The 23723-nt window shown below is 36.1% G+C and overlaps 1 protein-coding gene across 5 annotated transcripts; it reads right to left on the reverse strand.

Annotated features, from left to right (window-relative positions):
- Window positions 1-440: 440 nt before the first annotated feature.
- Window positions 441-21787, reverse strand: LOC145798659 (E3 ubiquitin-protein ligase COP1-like). Of its 5 annotated transcripts, XM_082887118.1 has the most exons (10): window positions 16594-17890; window positions 15879-15956; window positions 14638-15045; window positions 13875-14030; window positions 13539-13775; window positions 11870-11974; window positions 11582-11761; window positions 11048-11158; window positions 10893-10967; window positions 441-1670 (listed from the first exon to the last, which is right to left on the reverse strand). In XM_082887118.1, the coding sequence occupies exons 4-10, from the start codon at window positions 13986-13988 to the stop codon at window positions 1575-1577; spliced, it is 918 nt and encodes a 305-aa protein (XP_082743244.1). In that variant the 5' UTR covers window positions 13989-14030; window positions 14638-15045; window positions 15879-15956; window positions 16594-17890; the 3' UTR covers window positions 441-1574. The 5 variants fall into 5 exon arrangements, with proteins under 5 accessions (XP_082743244.1, XP_082743245.1, XP_082743246.1 ...); XM_082887119.1 differs by lacking the exon at window positions 15879-15956; XM_082887120.1 differs by lacking the exons at window positions 14638-15045; window positions 15879-15956; window positions 16594-17890 and having other exon boundaries at window positions 13539-13755; window positions 13875-14013.
- Window positions 21788-23723: the final 1936 nt, after the last annotated feature.

The following is a 23723-nucleotide window of genomic DNA, read 5'->3' on the forward strand; positions in this document are numbered from 1 at the left end:
TTGATCCATGGAAATTGACAAAAGCACGATTCGGGTTGAATTCGCATCTAATAAACTCATAGCGTCACTGAAATAAAAGGTGCGAAAACAAATACAACTGAAAGGAGTTTTGTCAAACGAAATTGCCAAGAATAAAAACCTAGCATACTTAGTTAGCATATGCAAATTAAACATGCCTTGCAGATGATTATGGATCTATTTGATGGTTTTCTCAATTTTCATAAAAAGCGCAGATGCTGCGATTATCAAATCCACCCTTTTTTGTTTTTGGTTTTTGGGTTAAAATTGTTCAGAACTGCAGTTGAACCCAAGGAGCTTATTTACTGTTCTCGCAATCGCCTGAAAATCAAAGGCAAAATGGGCTTTGAAGACTAGTGTGAATACCCATTTGAAAAAATAGAATTAAGTCCAGCACGAGAGTAAATAATTGGTAATGGGTGTGCTATGAAAATTTTATAAATAATGACATTTTCAGATCAGAACATCTCCATTTTGGAACCAAATAGTATACAATTGGTAGAGATCATACTTTACAAAATACATACTGTCCATTAGTAATTAATGACAATTTCACATCTCTGTACCTCTGTTATAAGATAGGTTTAAAAATAATAATAATAATAATAATTCACCTGAAAATAATGTTTACAATCAATGGTTATGCACACAACATATTACTATGTAACATGGAATTTCCATAGACATTTTCACCGTGGCAGCGTGGCTCTTGATGCTCTCAATGTTTTCAAGTCTCCTAATTGACTTTCACACACATTTCTTTCTTCAATCTCCCTCTTTTTCTTTCTTGGATTTACATTTATCCATCTAAATAACTTGACTTCATGGCCATCTTTTTCAAACTTAACTTCTTTAACGAAGGCTCTGACCTGTTTGCAGGAACGAACTTGACTTCATGACCATAAATACCTCAATGAACGTGCAGCTACTTACCCAACAATAGTTACGGGGTTACAATTGCTGCGAAATGCAAGATCAAACTTCATTACCAATGTTGTGTCACAACACCACACGTAGGGATCACAGAAGAAGCTAGTTGGTTAGTTCCTCCACCACTGGGATTATTCAATGTCTGCCAACCACATTCCATAGACATAAGAGGGTTATGTGTTCGCAAAATGTTCAAATTAACAAACAAGTGAAACAACAAAGCAGCCATGTTCAGTGGGCAACAATGAAAAGCTGTCCCATCCCACAAATTTCACTTGCCCTGGACACAGGCTCACTTGCACCTCCATGAAAGTGCAATTATTTTGAATTATTCTCATTTAAATGCACATTTCCCAAAACTAAAACAAGGCGCTGTACTCTGAAGTTGAAGCCATAGTCAAGATCTTCAAAAATTGGATTTTGTGGGGAATATGAATTGAAAATATTGAACTAAAATGAAATGCCAGCTCTATTGCCGAAGCACCACAGGCTTTCCCCATAGCAACCGGTGCTTTTATCAATTGTACATTAAGAACTGGGTTATTGTGTATTCCTCTGGCAATAGCCATCCCCAAATCAAATGCATCCACAGACTCATGCAAACAAAAGGAAATTCAATTTACCATTCAAGCAGCAAGTACAAGAGCTTTAATTGTTCCTTGACTATTGGCAGCTAGCATTGTTGGACTGTCACTTTTCCAGCATACAGCACTAATGAAGTATGATCCTGCAGGGAAAGTCTATAGTACATTTTGTTCAAAAAAATGTATGGTACATAAAAAATCAATGGCTAGGATTGAGCCACATCATTAAAAGTGACCTGCTAAACAGGTCACTTTTTATAGTTATGAGTTAAAATCATATTTTTTCATAACTATAATCAAATTGATCATAACTTAGTTATAACCACATCTCATAACCAACACCATTTTGTTCAGAACTAATATCACATATTTCATAATCATAATCACATATCTCATATCCAACACCACTTTAAACATAACAAATATCACACATCGCATAACCATTGATCACATATCTCATAACTACTACCCACATAAATCATAACCACATCTCATAACTAGTCCCTTTGAGTCATAACCAACATCACATATCTCATAACCACTAGTCACATATCTCGTAGCCAATACCTTTTTGTCATAACCAACATCACATATCTTATAACCACTAATCACATATCTTATAATTAACACCTTTTTACTCATAACCACACCACTTTGATCATAACCAACATCACATATCTCATAACTACTAGTTACATATCTAATAACCAACATCACATATCTCATAACCACTAGTTACATAACCAATATCTTATAACTCATAACCATTAATACATATAGCATAACCTCATCCTTTGACACCACTTTGCTCATAATCATTACCCACATATCTCATAACCACTAACACATATAACATAACTAAACACCCTTTGACATCACTTTGCTCATAACAATTACCCACATATCTCATAACCACTAACACATATACCCACATATCTCATAACCACTAACACATATAGCATAACCAAATACCCTTTGACACCACTTTGCTCATAACCATTACCCACATATTTCATAACCACTAACACATATAGCATAATCAAACACCTTTTGACACCACTTTGCTTATAACCATTACCCACATATCTCATAACCACTAACACATATAGCATAACCAAACACTCTTTGACACCACTTTACTCATAACCATTACCCACATATCTCATAACCAACATCACATATATCATAACTACTAATCACATATCTCATAACCAAACACCCTTTGACTTGTAACTATACCATTCTGCTCATAACCAAAATCGCATATCTTATAATCACTAATCATATATCTCATTACCTTTACCCACATATGTTATAACCACATCTCATAACCAGCACCCTTTGTTTCATAATCAATATCACATATATCATAACCACTAATCATATATCTCATAACCACTACCCACATATAGGGGTGTAAATTTGGCCCACGAGCTCGTGGCACACCCCAAGTCTACTCGTGTCCTAGATATGCCCAACTAGGCTCGAGGCTAAACCCAACCTAAGATATGTGTTCTAGAGCCCGGCCCGACCCTGGTGTGTTATGGAGTGTGACCCATCTCGTGAGCTCGTCCCGAAATTTTCTTCCCCATCTGGCTCGACCCGACCCCAATGGTTCCCTACCCCCTTTGTCAGTGCAATGGTAAAAAATTTAAATCAAAACAATTTGAAAGAATCATATAACCGTTAATTCCATCAACAATCAATTTTTATTTTATTTTATTTTATATATATATATATATATAAATTAACTCCTCCCTCCCAAGTCCTATAAATACCACCCCTCTCACATGTTATTTCTCACAAACAAATCTGTCTCTCAAACTCTCATTCTCTCTAAACTCTCAACTCTCTCAATTAATTTTGAAGTGTCATCCCTAAGTGACAATTGCAATTGATCACCTATCTCTATTTTAGATTTATTTTTAGTCATGGTATCTTCATTAAAGATAATAGAAATAATAATATACAAACGATATACTTTTTAAAATATCTATATACACTTATAGACATATATATATATATATATATATATATATATATATAATTTAACTAAATTTTAATAAAAAATATGCTGATAAAAATTATCTATGACGTGATTTTATTTTGTTGCACTAAATAATTTTTCTCCTAAATTTTTTTCCCAACTTTTCTTCATTTTTTTCTCCACTCAATTTTCTTTCTCTTGATTTGTCCTAGTTGTGCCTGAGCTCTCTCTATTTCTTAATCAGACTTCTCTATTTCGCTGAATCATCGAACGACCATCGTTGATAGTTCTTCCTCACTGGATTCTTCTTCTCTATACTCTTGTGTCTCTGCAATAGATCCTTGAACTCGTCACTATTTTCTTTGTCTATTTCAACACTATTCATTTTGGTGACATTTCTTTATCTAGTAAATACATTTATCTCAAAACTCTGGCTCTTTCGCATTAATATGTCATACATATACAAACCTTTGGCCGTAGTTATGATTTTATCAATTTGTACATATGTTATAGAACTGTTGGGATATTTTTTTCAATTAAATTTTTGGGATATTTACCGATAAATCCCATCCAACAGACAGTTGCACCAATTGGTCCCAACGTTGCATCTGTTGTTCTAATTAGTCCTATGGGCATTGCTTCCGACCCCCAGTGGCACCCCCAGTGACGTGGCAGCGTGTGGTTGGCTGAAATCCAAAAAAAAAAAACTATTTTTGCACCAATCAGGGACGACCCCCAGCACCCCCAGCTGGGGGTCTAAGTCATTTTCCTTAGTCCTATTAGTGGGGAAATATCTTCCCGTTTGATCATATTTCTCTTATTTGGTAACATTTAGTGGTCAATTATACCCTTCCTTTTCTATTAGGATGTTTTTGGTGGGATTAGTTGTGCATATTTGGCAAGTCAAAAATTGTAGTAGAAGATGTTTCCTCCATTACGTTAGGGTTTTGTGATTGTTGTGACGGGGTGTGTGGGAGGTGCTTTGTGTGTCGGACTGACGGAGAATTGGAATTCCGCTGTCGACATTCTTGGAATTCTGAAGGCATGGTTTGTATTTGGTGATTGCGTGTTAGGATAGCTATGTTGTGTACATATGCCAGTTCAATTGTATGGTGTGCCACACCGAGGCCATTTGTCTGTGTTGGGCACATTCGTATTCAATGTTTTTATTGGGTTCATGTGTTTAAATCAGTGTGTGTGGTGCCACATTGGGGTCATTCATTTTAAATGGGTTGTTTCAGTTCAATGCAAAAAGTACAACAAGCCTTAGTGTACTTACCAATGTTGTGGCACCCAACAAACACCCTGAGCATGCCACGTGGCGAGCCATACTCCAAACCTCTAACACAAGGGTTGTGGCAGGTGACCAACACCTATTCCAAAAACATAATGCAACACCAAATAACATGGACACACACGTAATCAACAATCTGGGTCTTTCGCGAATGTGGGCTTTATTCACAAGGATTTGCACAATTATATTCAAGCCGAGCGCAAAATAGAAATGATGGGTGGTGACGCGGAGTGTGCTTTGGCTTACTTATGTGCAAAAGCTGATGCTAACCCTTACTTCTTTTACAAGTATGACAAGGATCAAGAGAACCGGCTTGGCAAATTGTTTTGGGCAGATTCAAGGTCTCGCCTAGACTATGCTGCATTTGGTCACGTGTTGGTCTTTGATACGACTTATAAAACGAATGCATATAACAAACCTTTTGTTATTTTCGTCGGGGTCAATAACCATTTTGAAACCACCATATTTGCATGCAACTTGCTTGTTGATGAGACAATTGCAACATACACATGGGTTTTGCAGAAGTTGTTAGAAACCATGGATAACAAAAGACCGGTGTCAGTGTTGATAGATAGGGATATGGCCATGCGTGAGGCAATACAAAACGTCTTTCCAAATGCCAAGCATCGTCTATGTAATTGGCATATGCACAGAAATGCCAAGCGAAATGTTCGAGTCGATGGATTTGAAGGACATTTCAAGCATCTCATGGATCTTGATGCGAATGAGGTTGTATTTGAGGAAGCTTGGAGTAAGATGGTCAGAAAATATGGCCTTCAAAATAACAAGTGGGTATCAGACACCTACAACAACAAAGGCATGTGGGCTCAGTCATATTTGCGTGGTCATTTTTTTGCTAGAATGAAGAGTAGTCAGCGTTGTGAGGGTATGCATGCTTTTTTCAATGAGTGCCTCAAATGAAAACTGAAACTATTCGAATTTGTTAGATGTTTTGACATGGCCCTTTATCGATTACGGAACAAAGAAGCGGATGTCGAGGCAAAAACTGACAACAGTGATCCTTGTCTTACCACAACACTTCAGCCTCTAGAGAAACATGCAGCAACCATCTTTACCAGGCGTTTGTTCTTAATGTTCCGTAATGAAATAATTGAGGAAGCATTGTTGATTTTTGATGGAAGGAAAGAGGAGTTCGATCATCGCATATACAAATTTTCAAAGTACACTGAATTTGGTTCCACATGGGAAGTGTCATACCATCCCGCAACTAGCATAATGAAATGTAGTTGCAAAAAGTTTAAGTTCTTTGGACTTCCTTGCAGCCACATGATTTCTGTGATAAAATGCGAACACATGACTGAAATTCTCCCAAGTTGTGTGATGTATCGTTGGACAAAGCAAGCAAGAAAGGTTGGTGAACAACATTGCCAAGCCCAATTCTCTAGCACTCTCACACAGGAGACGCGTTTTGGGGTACTTTGCTCTTCTTTTACTGAAATGTGTTACTATGCCTCACAAACATCTGAAGGATTTGAAGAGGCTAGGAATGCATTTTTCACTATGACATGTCGGATGAAGCAGCTTTGCATGGCCAAGGGAACTAATGTTGATGAAGGAAAAAGTTCACTGCCGCCATTTGGGGTTGGGGATTCGAAAGTAGTGAACACGAAGGGGAATACTGGGTTATCCTACATGGCTAAACCTCGAAAGCCAAGGCGATGCCAGTGTTGCAGGTATACATTATATTGTGCTTTGTGTCTTAATTTTGTTATTGTGAGGTAGTGTTGACATTTTTGTTCTCTTTAATGATTGGTGATTTACTTGACAATGTAGGGTCGTCGGCCACACAAGGAGAACTTGCCCCCAAAACGATCATAAAACGGGACAAGTGGGTAGCAATTTGTTTGAGGAATAGGATGATTATGATCCAATTGGTACTCCCACCCCTTTTACACCGAAGCGTCCCAGGAATAATATTAGGCCATGTAAGACCCACCCTGTGAAGAGACGACTTTTTGTCACTAATGTGGATACGTCTCCAGTGCAGTTGAGCAAGGATGTTAATGACTTGCGTAGTTGCGATGCACAAGTCGTCCAAAATTCAGCGTTCATTGATGCGGATACGTCTCTAGGTGATTACTTTTATGGCATCTTTTCAGTTCAAATTATGTTCATTTTGCTTACATTTGCTTTGCAAATTTTATGTGGCTGCTTAATTCTAATTTCTTGATATGCCAAGATAGATTTTAGCTAGAACATTTTGATGCCATAACTAATAATGATGTTTACAACTTGATTATGAAAATAAATAATTTACGAAAACAAAATGAAAAAAGAGTGTGTAATGACAAATATATCAAAATTCAATTTGTTATGATTTGAATCATAAATTTCAAGTGAACAAACCTTAACGACAATTTAATTTGTTTTTACAGGTGTTGCTATGGGTAATAGTTGCTATGATCGAGCAGGTGATATTGGAGCTAAACTAAGATTTTTTTTTTAAAAAAAATTTGAGGACTTAAATTTGTTAGTATTTTGTATAAATACTCTTAAACGATGATTGATGAATATTTGTTTTGTTGTATGGACTTAAATCTGTTAGTATTTTGATGGATATTTGTTTTGTATAAATTTCTAGCAAAGGCTATGAAGCCATTTTGTTTAGTGTTTTCGCTCATTTTCGAAGCAAATGCGCAACAGCAAGTGCATATAGAAAATTGAATGCCATTATTCAATCGTCTTTTCCCATAAAATATTCTCTTGAAAATGGCCAAACCATCATTTTAGCTCTGACAATTCTTTGCACAGTAGCATTTGCCACCAAAACGTCAATTGGAACTAATTGGCAGCATGCCTTGTTATTGTCGACCTCTTGTTTACTTTTATCATCGATGTTCTATGATTTGAGAATTTTATTTTTTTCATCTTGAAGAGTTCAGTTGGTACACCCTTCTCAATCTAGGGTCTTGGCCTTTTATAGCAATGAAAAGGATAAAGAAAGGTGACAGGCCTTTTACAGCTTTTAAAATTTTTATAAATATAAACTGAAAACTAAAAACGGAATAGCTACCAAACATACCATAATATTGTAATCAAGTCACAAAGTTTTGTGATATAAAATATAAAATACATAACTGCATCACTAATTGGCGTAACGAAATTGTTTAAAATTCTAGAAAATCACAAATGTCGTAACTAATTTCCAAAATTTCATAAAATTAACCAAAAATTATGTAACTATCCACTAATTGGTGTAACAAAAACATCTAAATTTTTTAAATAATTTAATCACCAATCGGGATCTCTAATGATACAGATAAACACAGAATGTAATGACAATAATCAAATAATTTAATCCATGACTTATAGCCATGGAACAGAAAATGAGAGTTAGAGAAAATTAACCAATAGAGCGAAAGGAAAGGGAATATGAGTAAGAGAGACTGAACGGACTTGTCGTCTGTGAAAATAATGTCAAAGATGGTGTTGTTTCCGATAAGGAACATCGGAGATATCTACAGTGACAGTAAGGAATGAGAGAGATGTTTGATAGATGAAGAGAGCTGAGATAGCAAAACAGTACAACAAAATCATAATATTCATTTTCAACAGTTCTATAAGATATGTACAAATTGATAAAATCATAACTACGGCCAAAGATTTGTATATGTATGAAAGTTTAGAGAGAATGAGAGTTTGAGAGACAAATTTGTTGTGAGAAATAAAATGTGAGAGGGGTGGTATTTATAGGACTTGGGAGGGAGGAGTTAATTTATATATATATAAATAAAAATAAATAAAATTGATTGTTGGTGGAATTAATGGTTATATGACTCTTTCAAATTGTTTTGATTTAAAATTTTGACCATTGCACTGACAATGGGGGCAAGGAGCCATTGGGGTCAGGTCGAGCTAGATGGGAAAGAAAATTTCGGGGCGATCTCACGGGATGGGTCACACTCCATAACACACCAGGGTCGGGTCTGGCTCTAGAACACATAGCTCAGGGTCTTAGGTTGGGTTTAGACTCAAGCCTAGTTAGGCCTACCCAAGGCACGAGCGGACTTGGGGTGTGCCGCGAGCTCATGGGCTAAATTTATACCCCTATATGTGGGTAGTGGTTCTGAGATATATGATTAGTAGTTATGATATATGTGATATTGATTATGAAACAAAGGGTGCTAGTTATGAGATGTGGTTATAATATATGTGGGTAAAGGTAATGAGATATATGATTAGTGATTACGAGATATGTGATTTTGGTTATGAGCAGAGTGGTATAGTTATAAGTCAAAGAGTGTTTGGTTATGAGATATGTGATTAGTAGTTATGATATATGTGATGTTGGTTATGAGATATGTGGGTAATGGTTATGAGTAAAGTGATGTCAAAGAGTGTTTGGTTATGCTATATGTGTTAGTGGTTAATTATGAGATATGTGGGTAATGGTTATGAGCAAAGTGGTGTCAAATGGTGTTTGGTTATGCTATATGTGTTAGTGGTTATGAGATATGTGGCTAATGGTTACGAGCAAAGTGGTGTCAAAGGGTATTTGGTTATGCTATACATGTTAGTGGTTATGAGATATGTGGGTAATAGTTATGAGCAAAGTGGTGTCAAAAGGTGTTTGGTTATGCTATATGTGTTAGTGGTTATAAAATATGTGGGTAATGGTTATGAGTGGTTATGAGATATGTGGGTAATAGTTATGAGCAAAGTGGTGTCAAAAGGTGTTTGGTTATGCTATATGTGTTAGTGGTTATGAGATATGTGGGTAATGGTTATGAGTAAAGTGGTGCCAAAGGATGTTTGGTTATGGTATATGTGTTAGTGGTTATGAGATATGTGGATAATGGTTATGAGTGGTTATGAGATATGTGGGTAATGGTTATGGGCAAAGTGGTGTCAAAGGGTATTTGGTTATGCTACATGTGTTAGTGGTTATGAGATATGTGGGTAATAGTTATGAGTGGTTATGAGTTATGTGAGTAATGGTTATGAGCAAAGTGGTGTCAAAGGGTATTTGGTTATGCTATATGTGTTAGTAGTTATGAGATATGTGGGTAATGGTTATGAGTAAAGTGGTGTCAAAGGGTATTTGGTTATGCTATATGTGTTAATGGTTATGAGATATGTGGGTAATGGTTATGAGCAAAGTGGTGTCAAAGGGTGTGGTTATGCTATATGTATTAATGGTTATGAGTTATGAGATATTGGTTATGTGACTAGTGGTTGTGAGATATGTGATGTTGGTTATTAGATATGTGACTAGTAGTTATGAGATATGTGATGTTGGTTATGATCAAAGTGATGTGGTTATGAGCAAAAAGGTGTTAATTATAAGATATGTGATTAGTGGTTATGAAATATGTGATATTGGTCATGACAAAAAGGTGTTGACTACGAGATATGTAACTAGTGGTTATGAGATATGTGATGTTGGTTATGACTCAAAGGGATTGGTTATGAGATGTGGTTATGATGTATGTGGGTAGTAGTTATGAGATGTGTGATTAGTGGTTATGAGATATGTGATTAGTGGTTATGAGATATGTGATATTAATTATGACAAAAAGGTGTTGGTTATGAGATATGTGACTAGTGGTTATGAGATATGTGATGTTGGTTATGACTCAAAGGGATTGGTTATGAGATGTGGTTATGAGATATGTGATCAATAGTTATGAGATATGTGATATTTGTTATGATCAAAGTGGTGTTGGTTATGAGATATGTGATTATGATTATGAAATATGTGATGTTAGTTATGACTAAAATGGTGTTGGTTATGAGATGTGGTTATGAAATATGTGATATTAGTTATGAACAAAATGGTGTTGGTTATGAGATGTAGTTATAGCTAAGTTATGATCAATTTGATTATAGTTATGAAGAAATATGATTTTAGCTCATAACTATAAAAAGTGACCTGTTTAGCAGGTCACTTTTAATGACCTGGTTATGAAGTAATATGGTATAAGTAAATAATTGAATATAACTAAATTATGAGTTAATATGGTGATAGTTATGACTAATATGGTATAGGTTATGATATAAAATCATATAAGTTCATAACTAAATATATGGTACACCTAAATATACCATAGCATCACCCTGATCCTGCATCGTCGTCAACATCATCCAAATCTGAAGAAGCAAACCTATGCCAAGCTGCAGGCCTAGAAATAGCCTGCAAGTGAACCCCAAAACTGAATTAGAATAAGAAAGATTAGATAATGAACATACCAACTTTATCAAGTATATAACAACCTTGTGATAGACAAAAACGTCATTTGTTTCACTGCCGCAAGCAATGTATTCGCTGTTTACCGTGAGACCGACAAAATTCTTCTCATTCGTGTGGCCTCTAAATGTGCGCAGCTGAGAGATTTAAAAACAAGGAAAGGCGACCAAATTAATTGATTTGCAGTATAATAAAACTTTAGATCTATAAATCAAAGTGTTCTCCTCAAATGCCACGGTCCAAATTGGAGCTAATGCAATCACATTTCATAATGGGAATGGACAGTTATAAATAATTTATAAATGTTCCATAGAAATTACATTGATTTGCCTTTTCTCAGACATATACATTCTAGCGTTCTCATTCCAGCACTTAATAAACTTCAGCATATTCTTCCCTCAAAAACATATAGGAGGTGATCAGGAAGCTCTATTAACTTATGACAACTCTATTTCCAGTTTAATTGCCATTATATTTACAATAAATGGTCAACATCAAGAAAAAAAATTGACATTTTATTTTACGAAAGAAACTGAATTGTCATGGGCATTAAAACTTACAGGCAGATTTTCTTTAACATCCCATAATCGCAATGTGCTGTCAGTAGATGCAGAAGCAAGTTCATTGCTGGACAGGAATTTTACATATGAAACAGCTTTTCGATGTCCACTGAAAACATGCAGCGGTTGGCTAACGTTTCTCAAGTCATAATAGTGAACGTGATGATCTGCAGAACCCACCTGCCAAACATGTATCATAAACTCAAGTCAATGATTTTAACTCAATCATACTAGATCATAACTATGTTCACTACTGCCCAGAGAGAACAAAAATTGGGAGGGACATACTGCAACATAAAAGCTAGATCCCGGATTATACTTGACAGAACATATATTTGCTTTCATGTCAATATCAAGAACACTTGCTTCCTGATTTGTGCACCAAATTTTGACCTGTTGGATATAAAGAGCACACAAATAGTGCAACTGATATCTATACTATATATTATATATTAAGCAAAAAAGGGATTTTTAACCCCAAGCCTTGTGGGAGCTCCAATCTCCCAATTTAAATTTCCTGATTTTTTGATTTAAAAAAAAAAAAAATCTTAGTATTTATTAACTTCTCCCAACTCCCAAGTCTTACCATCATAATAACACTTTAATGTATTAGGAACAAGCATAAAAAAAATTCTTTGAAATCTAACACATGTGAATTCCTTAAAAAGTCCCAACACATATGATTATTATCCCTCATAATAACACTTGAATGCATTAAGAACAAGCATAAATTTTTTTTTTGAAAAATCCAACACATATGATTATTATCAAACTATTAAATTTTAATATAATATAATAAAAAAAGACATTTAATTCCTTGAAAAGTCTAACACATATGATTATTATCAAAATATTAAACTTTAATATAATATAAAAAAGCAAAAAAAGAAGACATTTAAAAATGGGGTTTTTAACCCCCAAGGCTTGTGAGAGTTTCAATATTCCAATCTGAATTTTCTAAATTTTTTATTTAAAAAAAAAAAAACACAACATTTATTGATTTTGTCAAAATTCTCTGATTAGCATTTATTAACTTTTTTCAATCCACATGTCTTTCCACATGCCTGCATTTATTGATTTGGTCAAAATTCTCTGATCAGCATTTAAAATCCCCTCAAACAAATAATTATAGATACAATCAGTGTATAATTACTGCAGTACCCTTTTCAACTTCTCCCATACATTATGATTAGTAATAAGATTGTTAAATTACTTTTATAAAAAATCTTTAAAAACATAATTTATATATTAAAAAAATCTAAAACAAATATAAATATCAATAATTATTCCGTACATAGCACGGGTGATAGGCTAGTAAGATATAAATACAAAATGGGAAGTTAGCCTGTTACTTTCCATGAGCTGTTAAAAGCACATACTAACTAATCAAACCTTTAGTTTTTGAATAGTGTTAAAATTCTCTATTTAATTATTATTTCTGAAAAAGGACCTATCAAGATACTGAAATATAAACAAATAAATAACAAACTCCCGCCACAAAAATGGCACCAACTAAATTTTTATTTTTTACTCAGTCCCATTTTGTGTGGAACGATTGACCATGCACATATAAGCAAAGTTTCATTGCATAAGAGATCTAAAAAATGCTATTTTCCCTATTTGCGTAACTTTTATGGGAATTGGGATTGTACTTAAATATATGTATATGGAAAAGTGATTGTTAATCTTTTGTATTTTGAAACTTTGACACAAAATGGGACTGCCAAAAGCTATGGGGTCCAATTGGGAAAGCCCCTCAGATTAAAACAACTGCATCATTGGAATTAGAACAGAGAAAACAATCTCCTGCCAAACTTTTAAAGATTTTCAAAGCCCCTTAAATTCTTTTAAACAGATTAAAACGGAGACAAATGGCTCAACAATCCCCTTGCCAAAAGCTGTCATCTGATTTTATATTCAGTACGTCAGAAGTTTTCCAGATAGTTCTCTGTTCTACCTCAACTTTCGAGCATCTGTAACTACTATGTTCATAAAAAAAATTCTTGTTTGGGTCGTAGATTAGGGTGCTGCTTGTCAAGTTGAAGAAAACTATGTTTTCTTGTGTTCCAAGCAGCTTGCAGTCATCACTCCCGGATACAAGCATTGAAGGCTCAGTGCGTGAAAAATCTACACTCCATGCTCGGTTTTTCATGCTCCTCGTACTCCATAACACTCTGAAAAAGACAAGATTGGGCTAAAATAGGTCAAGAGTGTTGCATGTCTCTGTGAGTACATCTCATACTAAGATCTGAAAGAAAATGAAAAACAGAGAACTCTAGAGAAGAGCAACAACCTGACGAGTAGTTACATCCCAAACAGTCACTATTCCCTCATAATCACTACTGGCTATATGGTTTGTCGTGCACTTACTCCAGCTTAAGCAACTACGTTTAGAGCGTGTGGACATTTCCACAACAGGAAATTGCACATCTTCTGATTCATTCACCAACTGCGAAGTAAGATAACAACAATTATTACCTTGTGATACTTGGAATTAAAATATTTTCCATATTTATCAACAAACTTTGTTTTAAAAGATTTTAACTCAAAAAAGTTTTATATCATGTATATTTAAGTGTATTTCTTTGGTGAACTTTTGAAATTCAATGGCAGTGGTCATTTAGCTAATTTGGCCAAAGCTCTTAAAATTTGTTAAACAAGACATGTAAAAGGCCATATAAATGAGACTTGCATTTGGGAACTGCCAAACTTAGGGTAAATCATTATGAAAGGCAAGCATAAAAATTTGCTTTTAATGTCAAATAGACCACAAATCATTATAAAACTTGCAGCTCCAAAAGAACAAAAAACATTGAGAAAAAAATTAGATAAAAAATTCAACAAAACCAGCTATGCCTCTAGGACCACTATAGAAAGGCTATGATGCCAGCAGAGACATTAGAAATGACGCTGCTTAAACCAGAAGGTTTTCATACAGATTTGATTTATCAAATGATGTGTCCCAAGTACTTGCCCAACCCATTTTTGCAAGTCAAGGTAACTTCATCAATAAAAAATAATGTTGCTTAAACAGAACTTTTTTGTTCAACACCCACCGATGAAAATTCAAAAACCTTGATGCGCCTTGAAACTCCATGTAACGACCCAATCTTGGCAAGGCAAAACCCTGCCAAGAGGGTGCACCTCAAACGCTATAGCACCTTTCAATTGCCTAACATATATGAGATGATCTATTCAAAGACAAAAAAATATTATCATGCTACAAGATAGTTCCCAAGCATTTCCTCCCAAAAAAATATAATACATACTAATCACGAATCCATCAATACATCCAACTTCATAAGCAATTTTTACAATCAACGTCCTTCATAAAAAAAAAGGGTAAGCTTACATCCTAGAATGACCCTAAGCAAAACCTCAACCACAAGATGCCCACCTGTGATCCTTCAAAAAAAAAAATCTAGTCTTCCAAGTTGAGGCGAGCCACACAAAAGTCTATGAATCTGAAAAAAAATTATTTAAAAGAATGAGCTAAAGCCCAATGAGTATACCAATACCATGGAGTTATAAAACTTGCTCCTACCAATAGGGTTCAAAATAAAGATACTAAACATAAGAGCTTAATTGGACTTCAATTTATACAAAATAAAAATAAAAATGATGCAATACAATTTTCGTAAAACGTTATCAAGATTTTTCCAAGGAATCTCATAAGGCAGAAAAAAAAACATACATTTGGATAATGAAAGTAAACAAAAATATAACTTTTCAATACATTAAGATTTCCTGTCCATCATACAATCCACCACATAGCCTTAGGGTCGCGTTACCTCGCGACTTAGGTGGTGACGGTACCGTTACCCAGAACATAACCATAGGAGCATAGCTCATGTCATCGTAGCACTTCAATTCTTGTTTCAATGTTTCGGTCCCCAGGACCCCTTATACATACAACGACCCTTATGGTCCTTAAAACATTTCGGTCCCCAGGACCCCAAAGCATTTTGGCCCTTGTGGCCCCAAAGGCTATATTCGGTTATATGATCAATAAAATAAATACCCTCACATAACATTTCACTGTCATTCAATCATCATCATCATAAAATTTGAAAGACTCAACTTAAATAAATTCTCATAAAAAAAATTAATGCTTCATTATACAAATGAAATCGTATCTTTATTAAAACTCAACCCTTGGCCTCAATAAATTTATAGATTTTCTTTTTATACATATATCATGATGAAATGTATCATTCACTTCCTTTAATTCAAAAATTATTTTCAAACTTTGTAATAAAGATAGAGGTAAGGTAATTTCCATGGTAAGTATACTCACCTCCAAAAATAGCAAAAGTGTAGATTTGAAACTCTACAAATTAATTTCCAGGAGGTGGAGAGATGCCTTCCTCCAATCCTAACAATTAGTAAATAGGATCTCAAATTAGGAAAAGCTTTCAATGAAAATTACAACATCTACAAAAATGATCCTAAATAAAATTATGCTAAGGAATGGCAAGCTAAAGAACTCCTCCAACTTTAAATCACCCAAACAAATAACTTATCCAATCTCCATAACACCCATCCTTTGAACATCTTTGAGTTAGTAACTTTTTAAATATCCAATCAATTTATATGCACAATACCACCATCAATTTACTACAAAAGTCAAAAATCAACATTTTTGTATAAACTCAACAACTTAAGTAAAATCTCTTCAATCACTTATAAAATTCCTCCATAGAACATAGAGATACCCAATCCATCATTTATCAACTCAATTTCAACATATAAATTCCCTAACACCAAAATCCCCAATTTTTACATCACATTCAAACCCTAGATTAACCCAAAAATCTAAATCTCCAAATCAACCATCAAATTGACCATTTTTTTTTTTTTTAAACATGTAAAACATTCATGGAAACTAATTGAGAGTATAAAATTCAACAAGCAAACCCCAAATCATAATAGATCTAAAACACAAAAATTTCATCATCTCTAACTCAAAATATGTAAAACCTTCAACTAAACTTTTAGAGAAAGATTCTTACCAAGTACAAGCCTCTAATCCATCAAGAAAATAAATCCCATGCTTTGATTCTTCAAAAGATTAAGAAAAATCTAGAGTTTGTGCTTCTATTGTGTTATTTTCGGATGGATTCAAGGAGTGCCGACCGGACCCATTTTCCGGCGAGATAAGGTGGCCGGAGGTGGTGGAGATGGTGGGTCAAGGTGGTGGTGTAAGGGTGGAGCAAAGGTGTGGTGTTTGGCCTCCAAGAAAGTAAAGGAAAATGAGAGAGAAAGTAGAGAGAAGTTAGAGAATGAAGAATGAAGAAAAAAAATCTGCACTTCTAATTTTTTTTTTTTTGTGTTGAAATGGGGTGTTTGGTTACACCTACCATCAAGTTTGGAGTTGGGTTTAGATATCCTAAATGGAGTTTAACATAGGAGTGTGTTTGGCTCTAGATGAAAAGTTGGGAATATTATAATTCTACCCCCCTAAAGGAAAATTTCGTCCACGAAATTTATTCGTTTGTTTAGTCTAGTTCATACCTTGAAAAAGATGTGGATATCGAATTTTCATATTATCCTCCCGCTCCCAAGTAGCTTCCTCCAAAGCATGATTTTTCCACAATACCTTTACTAGTGGTATGGTCTTGGAACGTAGTACTTGATCCTTCATGTCCACAATCTCTATGGCTTCCTCTTCATAAGACAAATCATCCTTGAGTTGGATTGGTTGGAAATCTAACACGTGTGATGGGTCAGGCATGTACTTCTTCAATGTGGATACATGAAACACATTGTGAATGCGAGATAGACTAGGTGGTAAGGCCAAACGATAAGCAGTCTTGCCAATGCGCTCTAATATCTCAAATGGCCCAATATACCTTGGACTTAGTTTGCCTTTCTTACCAAATCGCATCACTCCCTTCCATGGCGAGATTCGTAAAAATACATGATCTCCCACTTGAAATTCCAAATCTCTCCTTCGATTATCTGCATAGCTCTTTTGTCTACTTTGAGCCGCCTTCAACCTTTCTCGAATAATATGCACTTTATTGGTAGTAATTTGAACAATCTCTGGCCCTAACAATTTTCTCTCTCCAACCTCATCCCAACATACTGGAGTTCTACATCTTCGCCCATATAAAGCTTCATAGGGAGCCATCCCAATACTTGATTGATAACTATTATTATATGCAAATTCTATTAAGGTCAAGTGTTCATCCCAACTACCTCGAAAATCTAGGACACAAGCTCTCAACATGTCTTCTAAAGTTTGAATTGTCCTCTCGGATTGCCCGTCGGTTTGGGGGTGAAAAGCTGTACTGAATCTCAGTTTAGTACCCAAGGAATTTTGAAGACTAGGCCAAAAATGGGATGTGAAGCGCGAGTCTCTGTCTGAAACAATAGATACCGGCACACCATGCAATCTCACAATTTCATCCACATAAATTTTTGCTAATCGATCAAGTGAAAAGTTTTTTCTTAGTAGCCAAAAAGTGTGCAGATTTGGTCAACCTATCCACAACAACCCAAATAGAGTCATGCCCCTTCTGTGTGCGAGGCAGGCCCGAAACAAAATCCATGGCAATATGCTCCCATTTCCATTCAGGTATAGGAAGAGGTTGAAGTAAACCAGCTGGGCGTTGATGCTCTGTTTTAATCTGCTGACATACCAAACACCTTGACACGAATTCTGCTATTTCTCTCTTCATATTTGGCCACCAATAACTTTCTCTTAAATTTCGATACATCTTTGTACTCCCCGGATGCATTGCATAAGGTGAATTATGGGCCTCATCTAATATCTCCCTTTTTATCTCGGGCTCATTTGGAACACATAACCGATTTTTAAACATCAACACACCATCTTCTTTAATAATAAAGTCTAACAGAGTACCATCTTTCACTCGAGCTCGGGTCTTCTCCAAAATTGAGTCTTTCCCTTGGGCTTCTCGAATGCGATCCACTAACAAAGGTCTCACTTTAATTGTAGCTAACAAGGATCCCGACTTCCCAACTGCTAGATCAACTCCAATAGATTTTATTTCATGTAAGAGACTAAATTGAATGCCCTGAATGTGAGTTAATTTCCCTGTAGATTTTCGGCTAAGAGCATCGGCCACCAAATTAGCTTTTCCTGGGTGATAATTAATGGTGCAGTCATAGTCCTTAATCAGTTCAACCCATCTCCTTTGCCTCAAATTTAAATCCCTCTGTGTGAATAAATATTTCAAACTCTTATGATCAGTATATATCTCACATTTTTCCCCGTATAAATAATGTCTCCACAACTTTAAAGCAAAAACAACCGCTGCGAGCTCTAAATCATGGGTGGGATAATTGCGTTCATGGTTCTTCAATTGTCTAGATGCATAGGCCACTACCTTTCCATGTTGCATCAACACACAACCGAGCCCTTGATGAGAGGCATCACTATAAACAATAAATCCTTCACCACTTAACGGAATAGTAAGCACTGGGGCAGAAGTTAATCGCTTCTTTAATTCTTGAAAACTCTTTTCACAATTCTCCGTCCACTCAAATTTGGTATTCTTACGGGTCAAATGTGTTAATGGTGCCGCAATCAATGAAAACCCCTCTACAAATCTACGGTAGTAGCCTGCCAACCCTAAAAAGCTCCTCACCTCGGTCACGTTAGTAGGACGATCCCAATTCACCACAGCCTCTATTTTCTTCGGATCCACAAAAATACCTTCACCCGAAATCACATGCCCCAAAAATACGACACGATCTAACCAAAACTCACATTTGCTAAACTTCGCATACAACTTCTTTTCTCGTAAGGTCTGCAATACCACCCGCAAGTGTTGTTGATGATCCTTTTGACTCCTGGAATAAACAAGTATGTCATCAATAAATACAATCACAAATTGGTCAAGGTATGGTTGGAACACTCTATTCATAAGGTCCATAAATGCGGCGGGGGCATTAGTTAGACCAAAAGACATAACAAGAAATTCATAATGGCCGTAGCGAGTTCGAAAAGCAGTTTTCGCTATGTCTTCTTTCTTAATCTTAAGTTGGTGATACCCTGATCTGAGATCGATTTTGGAGAACACACATGCTCCCTGAAGTTGATCAAACAAATCATCTATACGCGGCAAAGGATACTTATTACGCACCGTGACCTTATTCAACTGCCGATAGTCAATGCACAATCTCATGGTGCCATCTTTTTTCTTCACAAATAACACAGGTGATCCCCAAGGCGAGACACTTGGCCTAATGAAGCCTTTATCCAATAACTCTTGCAATTGTATCTTAAGCTCCTTAAGTTCCATTGGGGCCATACGGTAAGGTGCACTAGAAATTGGGGCAGTTCCAGGAATTAAGTCAATAGCAAACTCAATTTCTCGATCTGGGGGTAATCCAGGTAGTTCATCAGGAAAAACATCTATGAAGTCACACGCAATTGGTATATCCTCCAATCTTGGACCACTCAATTCGGAGTCAATCACATAGGCTAAGTATCCTTGGCACCCCTTCTTAAGCATTTTTCTAGCGGTAATAGCAGAAATAACATAAGATGGGGACGCACATCGATCTCCACAAAATCTAAATTCAGGTTCCCCAAAATTGGAAAATACTACCTCTTTCCTATAACAATCCACCGAAGCATGGTAAGAAGCCAACCAATCCATTCCCAAAATCAAATCAAAATCAAGCATCTCTAAAGGCAATAAATCCGCTACCATCTCCCTATCTCCCAACTGTAATACACAACCTCGATATACCTCCTCAATTATAACACAATCCCCAATAGGAGTAGTAATGGATAAGCAATAGCCTAGAGGTTCAATAGGTTTATCAGCATGCAAAGAAAATGATAGAGATACAAAAGAATGTGTAGAACCCGGATCAATAAGTACATGTGCCTCCCTACTGAACACATAAATAATACCTGTTACCACCTCCGGATTAGCCTGAGCATCCCGCTGAGTCAAAGCAAAAACTCTCCCCTGCGAGGTTTGTCTATCGGATTGAACACCTCCTTTATTCTGCTTGCCAAATCGAGTCCCAACCTGACCTCCTCCTCGGCTTCCCCCTCGGCCGGCACCTGAAATTTTATTACTACCAACTCCAGTACTAGCAGATAAAGCAGTTCGTGTGCAATCTCTAGCCAAATGTCCGGGTTGTCCGCAATTGAAGCAAGCTCGTGTATCTCCCAAATTAGTCATTTTAGGAACTGTGCAATCTTTCACCAAATGACCCTTCTGGCCACAACGAAAACACAAGTCGGTACCAGCATGACAAACACCTGTATGTGCCCGCCCACATTGCTTGCAAACACTTCGAGTAAACTGAGATGATGTCCCACTAGACTGTCCATGACGCTGATTAGAAATGCTTTGGGTTGGGGTGGGATGCTCTCTATTTTTTTGATATGCACTAGAGCTCTTGACTGAACCATAACCATGACCACCTCTTTTTGACGGTCTATTAAATGTGTTCTCATGATGGGATGAACTAAGGTGGCGCTTCTTCTGTTGTTCCGCTAACTTCATTTCTATGACATCTTCCTCAACTGTTAAGGCTTTATCAACCAAGGTTGAATAGTTAGTTATTCCCAATACTCGGATACGAGATTTGATGTCCAAATCCAACCCATCTGTAAAACGACGACATTTGACCTCCTCATCATCCACAAACGAAGGGGCAAAACGAGATAAAGAAATGAACTTAGCTTCATATTGAGCTACAGTCAAATCCCCTTGCTCTAGCCGAAGGAACTCTCTTTCTTTTTCATACCGATAGGTAGCTGGAAAGTACTTGTCATTGAAAACCTTAGTGAATTGGTTCCAGGTCAATCCTCCGGTGCCACTTGCCGTAAGTAGGCGTTGCGTGGCCTCCCACCAATATTCAGCCTCCTCCACCAGCATAAAACTAGCAAGTGCAACTCGCTGCTCGTCTGATACTTCCATCACAGAAAATATCTGCTCTACCCTCCTTAACCAGGCCTCTGCCTCCATAGGATTGGGCGATCCAGAAAATGATGGAGCCCCCAACTTCTTGAACCTCTCAATTGCGGTGAGGCGGTTCTCTGTAGGTTGCACAAATGGCCTTGACTGTGCTGCATTCTGTTGTTCAAGGATGTGAGTCTGCCTCTCCGCTAGGCTAGCCATTGACTCTAAAAGGCGCTGCACACTAGGGTCTAAAAATGCTGGAGCTGTGTCAACCCTTGGTGGTACGACTCTATCTGAATGTCCCACTTCTGGATTGGTACTTGACTCTTGAGTTTGCTCATTATGCGATTCATGTTCAATCTCTTCTTCCTGAACCCGAGGTGGAACTTCATTTCCAACACTAAGATGTGGCTCTCGCTCAGCCTCAAGTACTTCCATAAGGGGGCGACTCTTATGAACTCTTCGCCTTGCCATACACGCCTGTATAACAAGACAATTAAAACTTAGAATACTAGATCGCTATTAAACATCATCACTAATCGAATTACTAACTACAATACCCTATCAACTTTAATTCTAAAATAACTAGTCTACAGATTCATAACCAAATGCTCTGATACCAAAAATGTAACGACCCAATCTTGGCAAGGCAAAACCCTGCCAAGAGGGTGCACCTCAAACGCTATAGCACCTTTCAATTGCCTAACATATATGAGATGATCTATTCAAAGACAAAAAAATATTATCATGCTACAAGATAGTTCCCAAGCATTTCCTCCCAAAAAAATATAATACATACTAATCACGAATCCATCAATACATCCAACTTCATAAGCAATTTTTACAATCAACCTCCTTCATAAAAAAAAAGGGTAAGCTTACATCCTAGAATGACCCTAAGCAAAACCTCAACCACAAGATGCCCACCTGTGATCCTTCAAAAAAAAAAATCTAGTCTTCCAAGTTGAGGCGAGCCACACAAAAGTCTATGAATCTGAAAAAAAATTATTTAAAAGAATGAGCTAAAGCCCAATGAGTATACCAATACCATGGAGTTATAAAACTTGCTCCTACCAATAGGGTTCAAAATAAAGATACTAAACATAAGAGCTTAATTGGACTTCAATTTATACAAAATAAAAATAAAAATGATGCAATACAATTTTCATAAAACGTTATCAAGATTTTTCCAAGGAATCTCATAAGGCAGAAAAAAAAACATACATTTGGATAATGAAAGTAAACAAAAATATAACTTTTCAATACATTAAGATTTCCTGTCCATCATACAATCCACCACATAGCCTTAGGGTCGCGTTACCTCGCGACTTAGGTGGTGACGGTACCGTTACCCAGAACATAACCATAGGAGCATAGCTCATGTCATCGTAGCACTTCAATTCTTGTTTCAATGTTTCGGTCCCCAGGACCCCTTATACATACAACGACCCTTATGGTCCTTAAAACATTTCGGTCCCCAGGACCCCAAAGCATTTTGGCCCTTGTGGCCCCAAAGGCTATATTCGGTTATATGATCAATAAAATAAATACCCTCACATAACATTTCACTGTCATTCAATCATCATCATCATAAAATTTGAAAGACTCAACTTAAATAAATTCTCATAAAAAAAATTAATGCTTCATTATACAAATGAAATCGTATCTTTATTAAAACTCAACCCTTGGCCTCAATAAATTTATAGATTTTCTTTTTATACATATATCATGATGAAATGTATCATTCACTTCCTTTAATTCAAAAATTATTTTCAAACTTTGTAATAAAGATAGAGGTAAGGTAATTTCCATGGTAAGTATACTCACCTCCAAAAATAGCAAAAGTGTAGATTTGAAACTCTACAAATTAATTTCCAAGAGGTGGAGAGATGCCTTCCTCCAATCCTAACAATTAGTAAATAGGATCTCAAATTAGGAAAAGCTTTCAATGAAAATTACAACATCTACAAAAATGATCCTAAATAAAATTATGCTTAAGGAATGGCAAGCTAAAGAACTCCTCCAACTTTAAATCACCCAAACAAATAACTTATCCAATCTCCATAACACCCATCCTTTGAACATCTTTGAGTTAGTAACTTTTTAAATATCCAATCAATTTATATGCACAATACCACCATCAATTTACTACAAAAGTCAAAAATCAACATTTTTGTATAAACTCAACAACTTAAGTAAAATCTCTTCAATCACTTATAAAATTCCTCCATAGAACATAGAGATAC

Source organism: Camellia sinensis, chromosome 9 (genome assembly GCF_055761805.1).
Source record: "Camellia sinensis isolate YWXY chromosome 9, ASM5576180v1, whole genome shotgun sequence".
NCBI lineage: Eukaryota > Viridiplantae > Streptophyta > Magnoliopsida > Ericales > Theaceae > Camellia > Camellia sinensis.

What these genes read in the sequence shown, in the direction of transcription:
- LOC145798659 (XM_082887116.1), bottom strand. Translation starts at nt 21,696, where the DNA reads ATGGCTAGCCTAGCGGAGAGGCAGACTCACATCCTTGAACAACAGAAT. An exon ending in TAATCCGGAGGTGGTAACAG is followed by an intron (nt 15,957 to 20,474) that starts GTATTATTTATG and finishes ACTAATTGTTAG; the next exon opens with GATTGGAGGAAGGCATCTCT.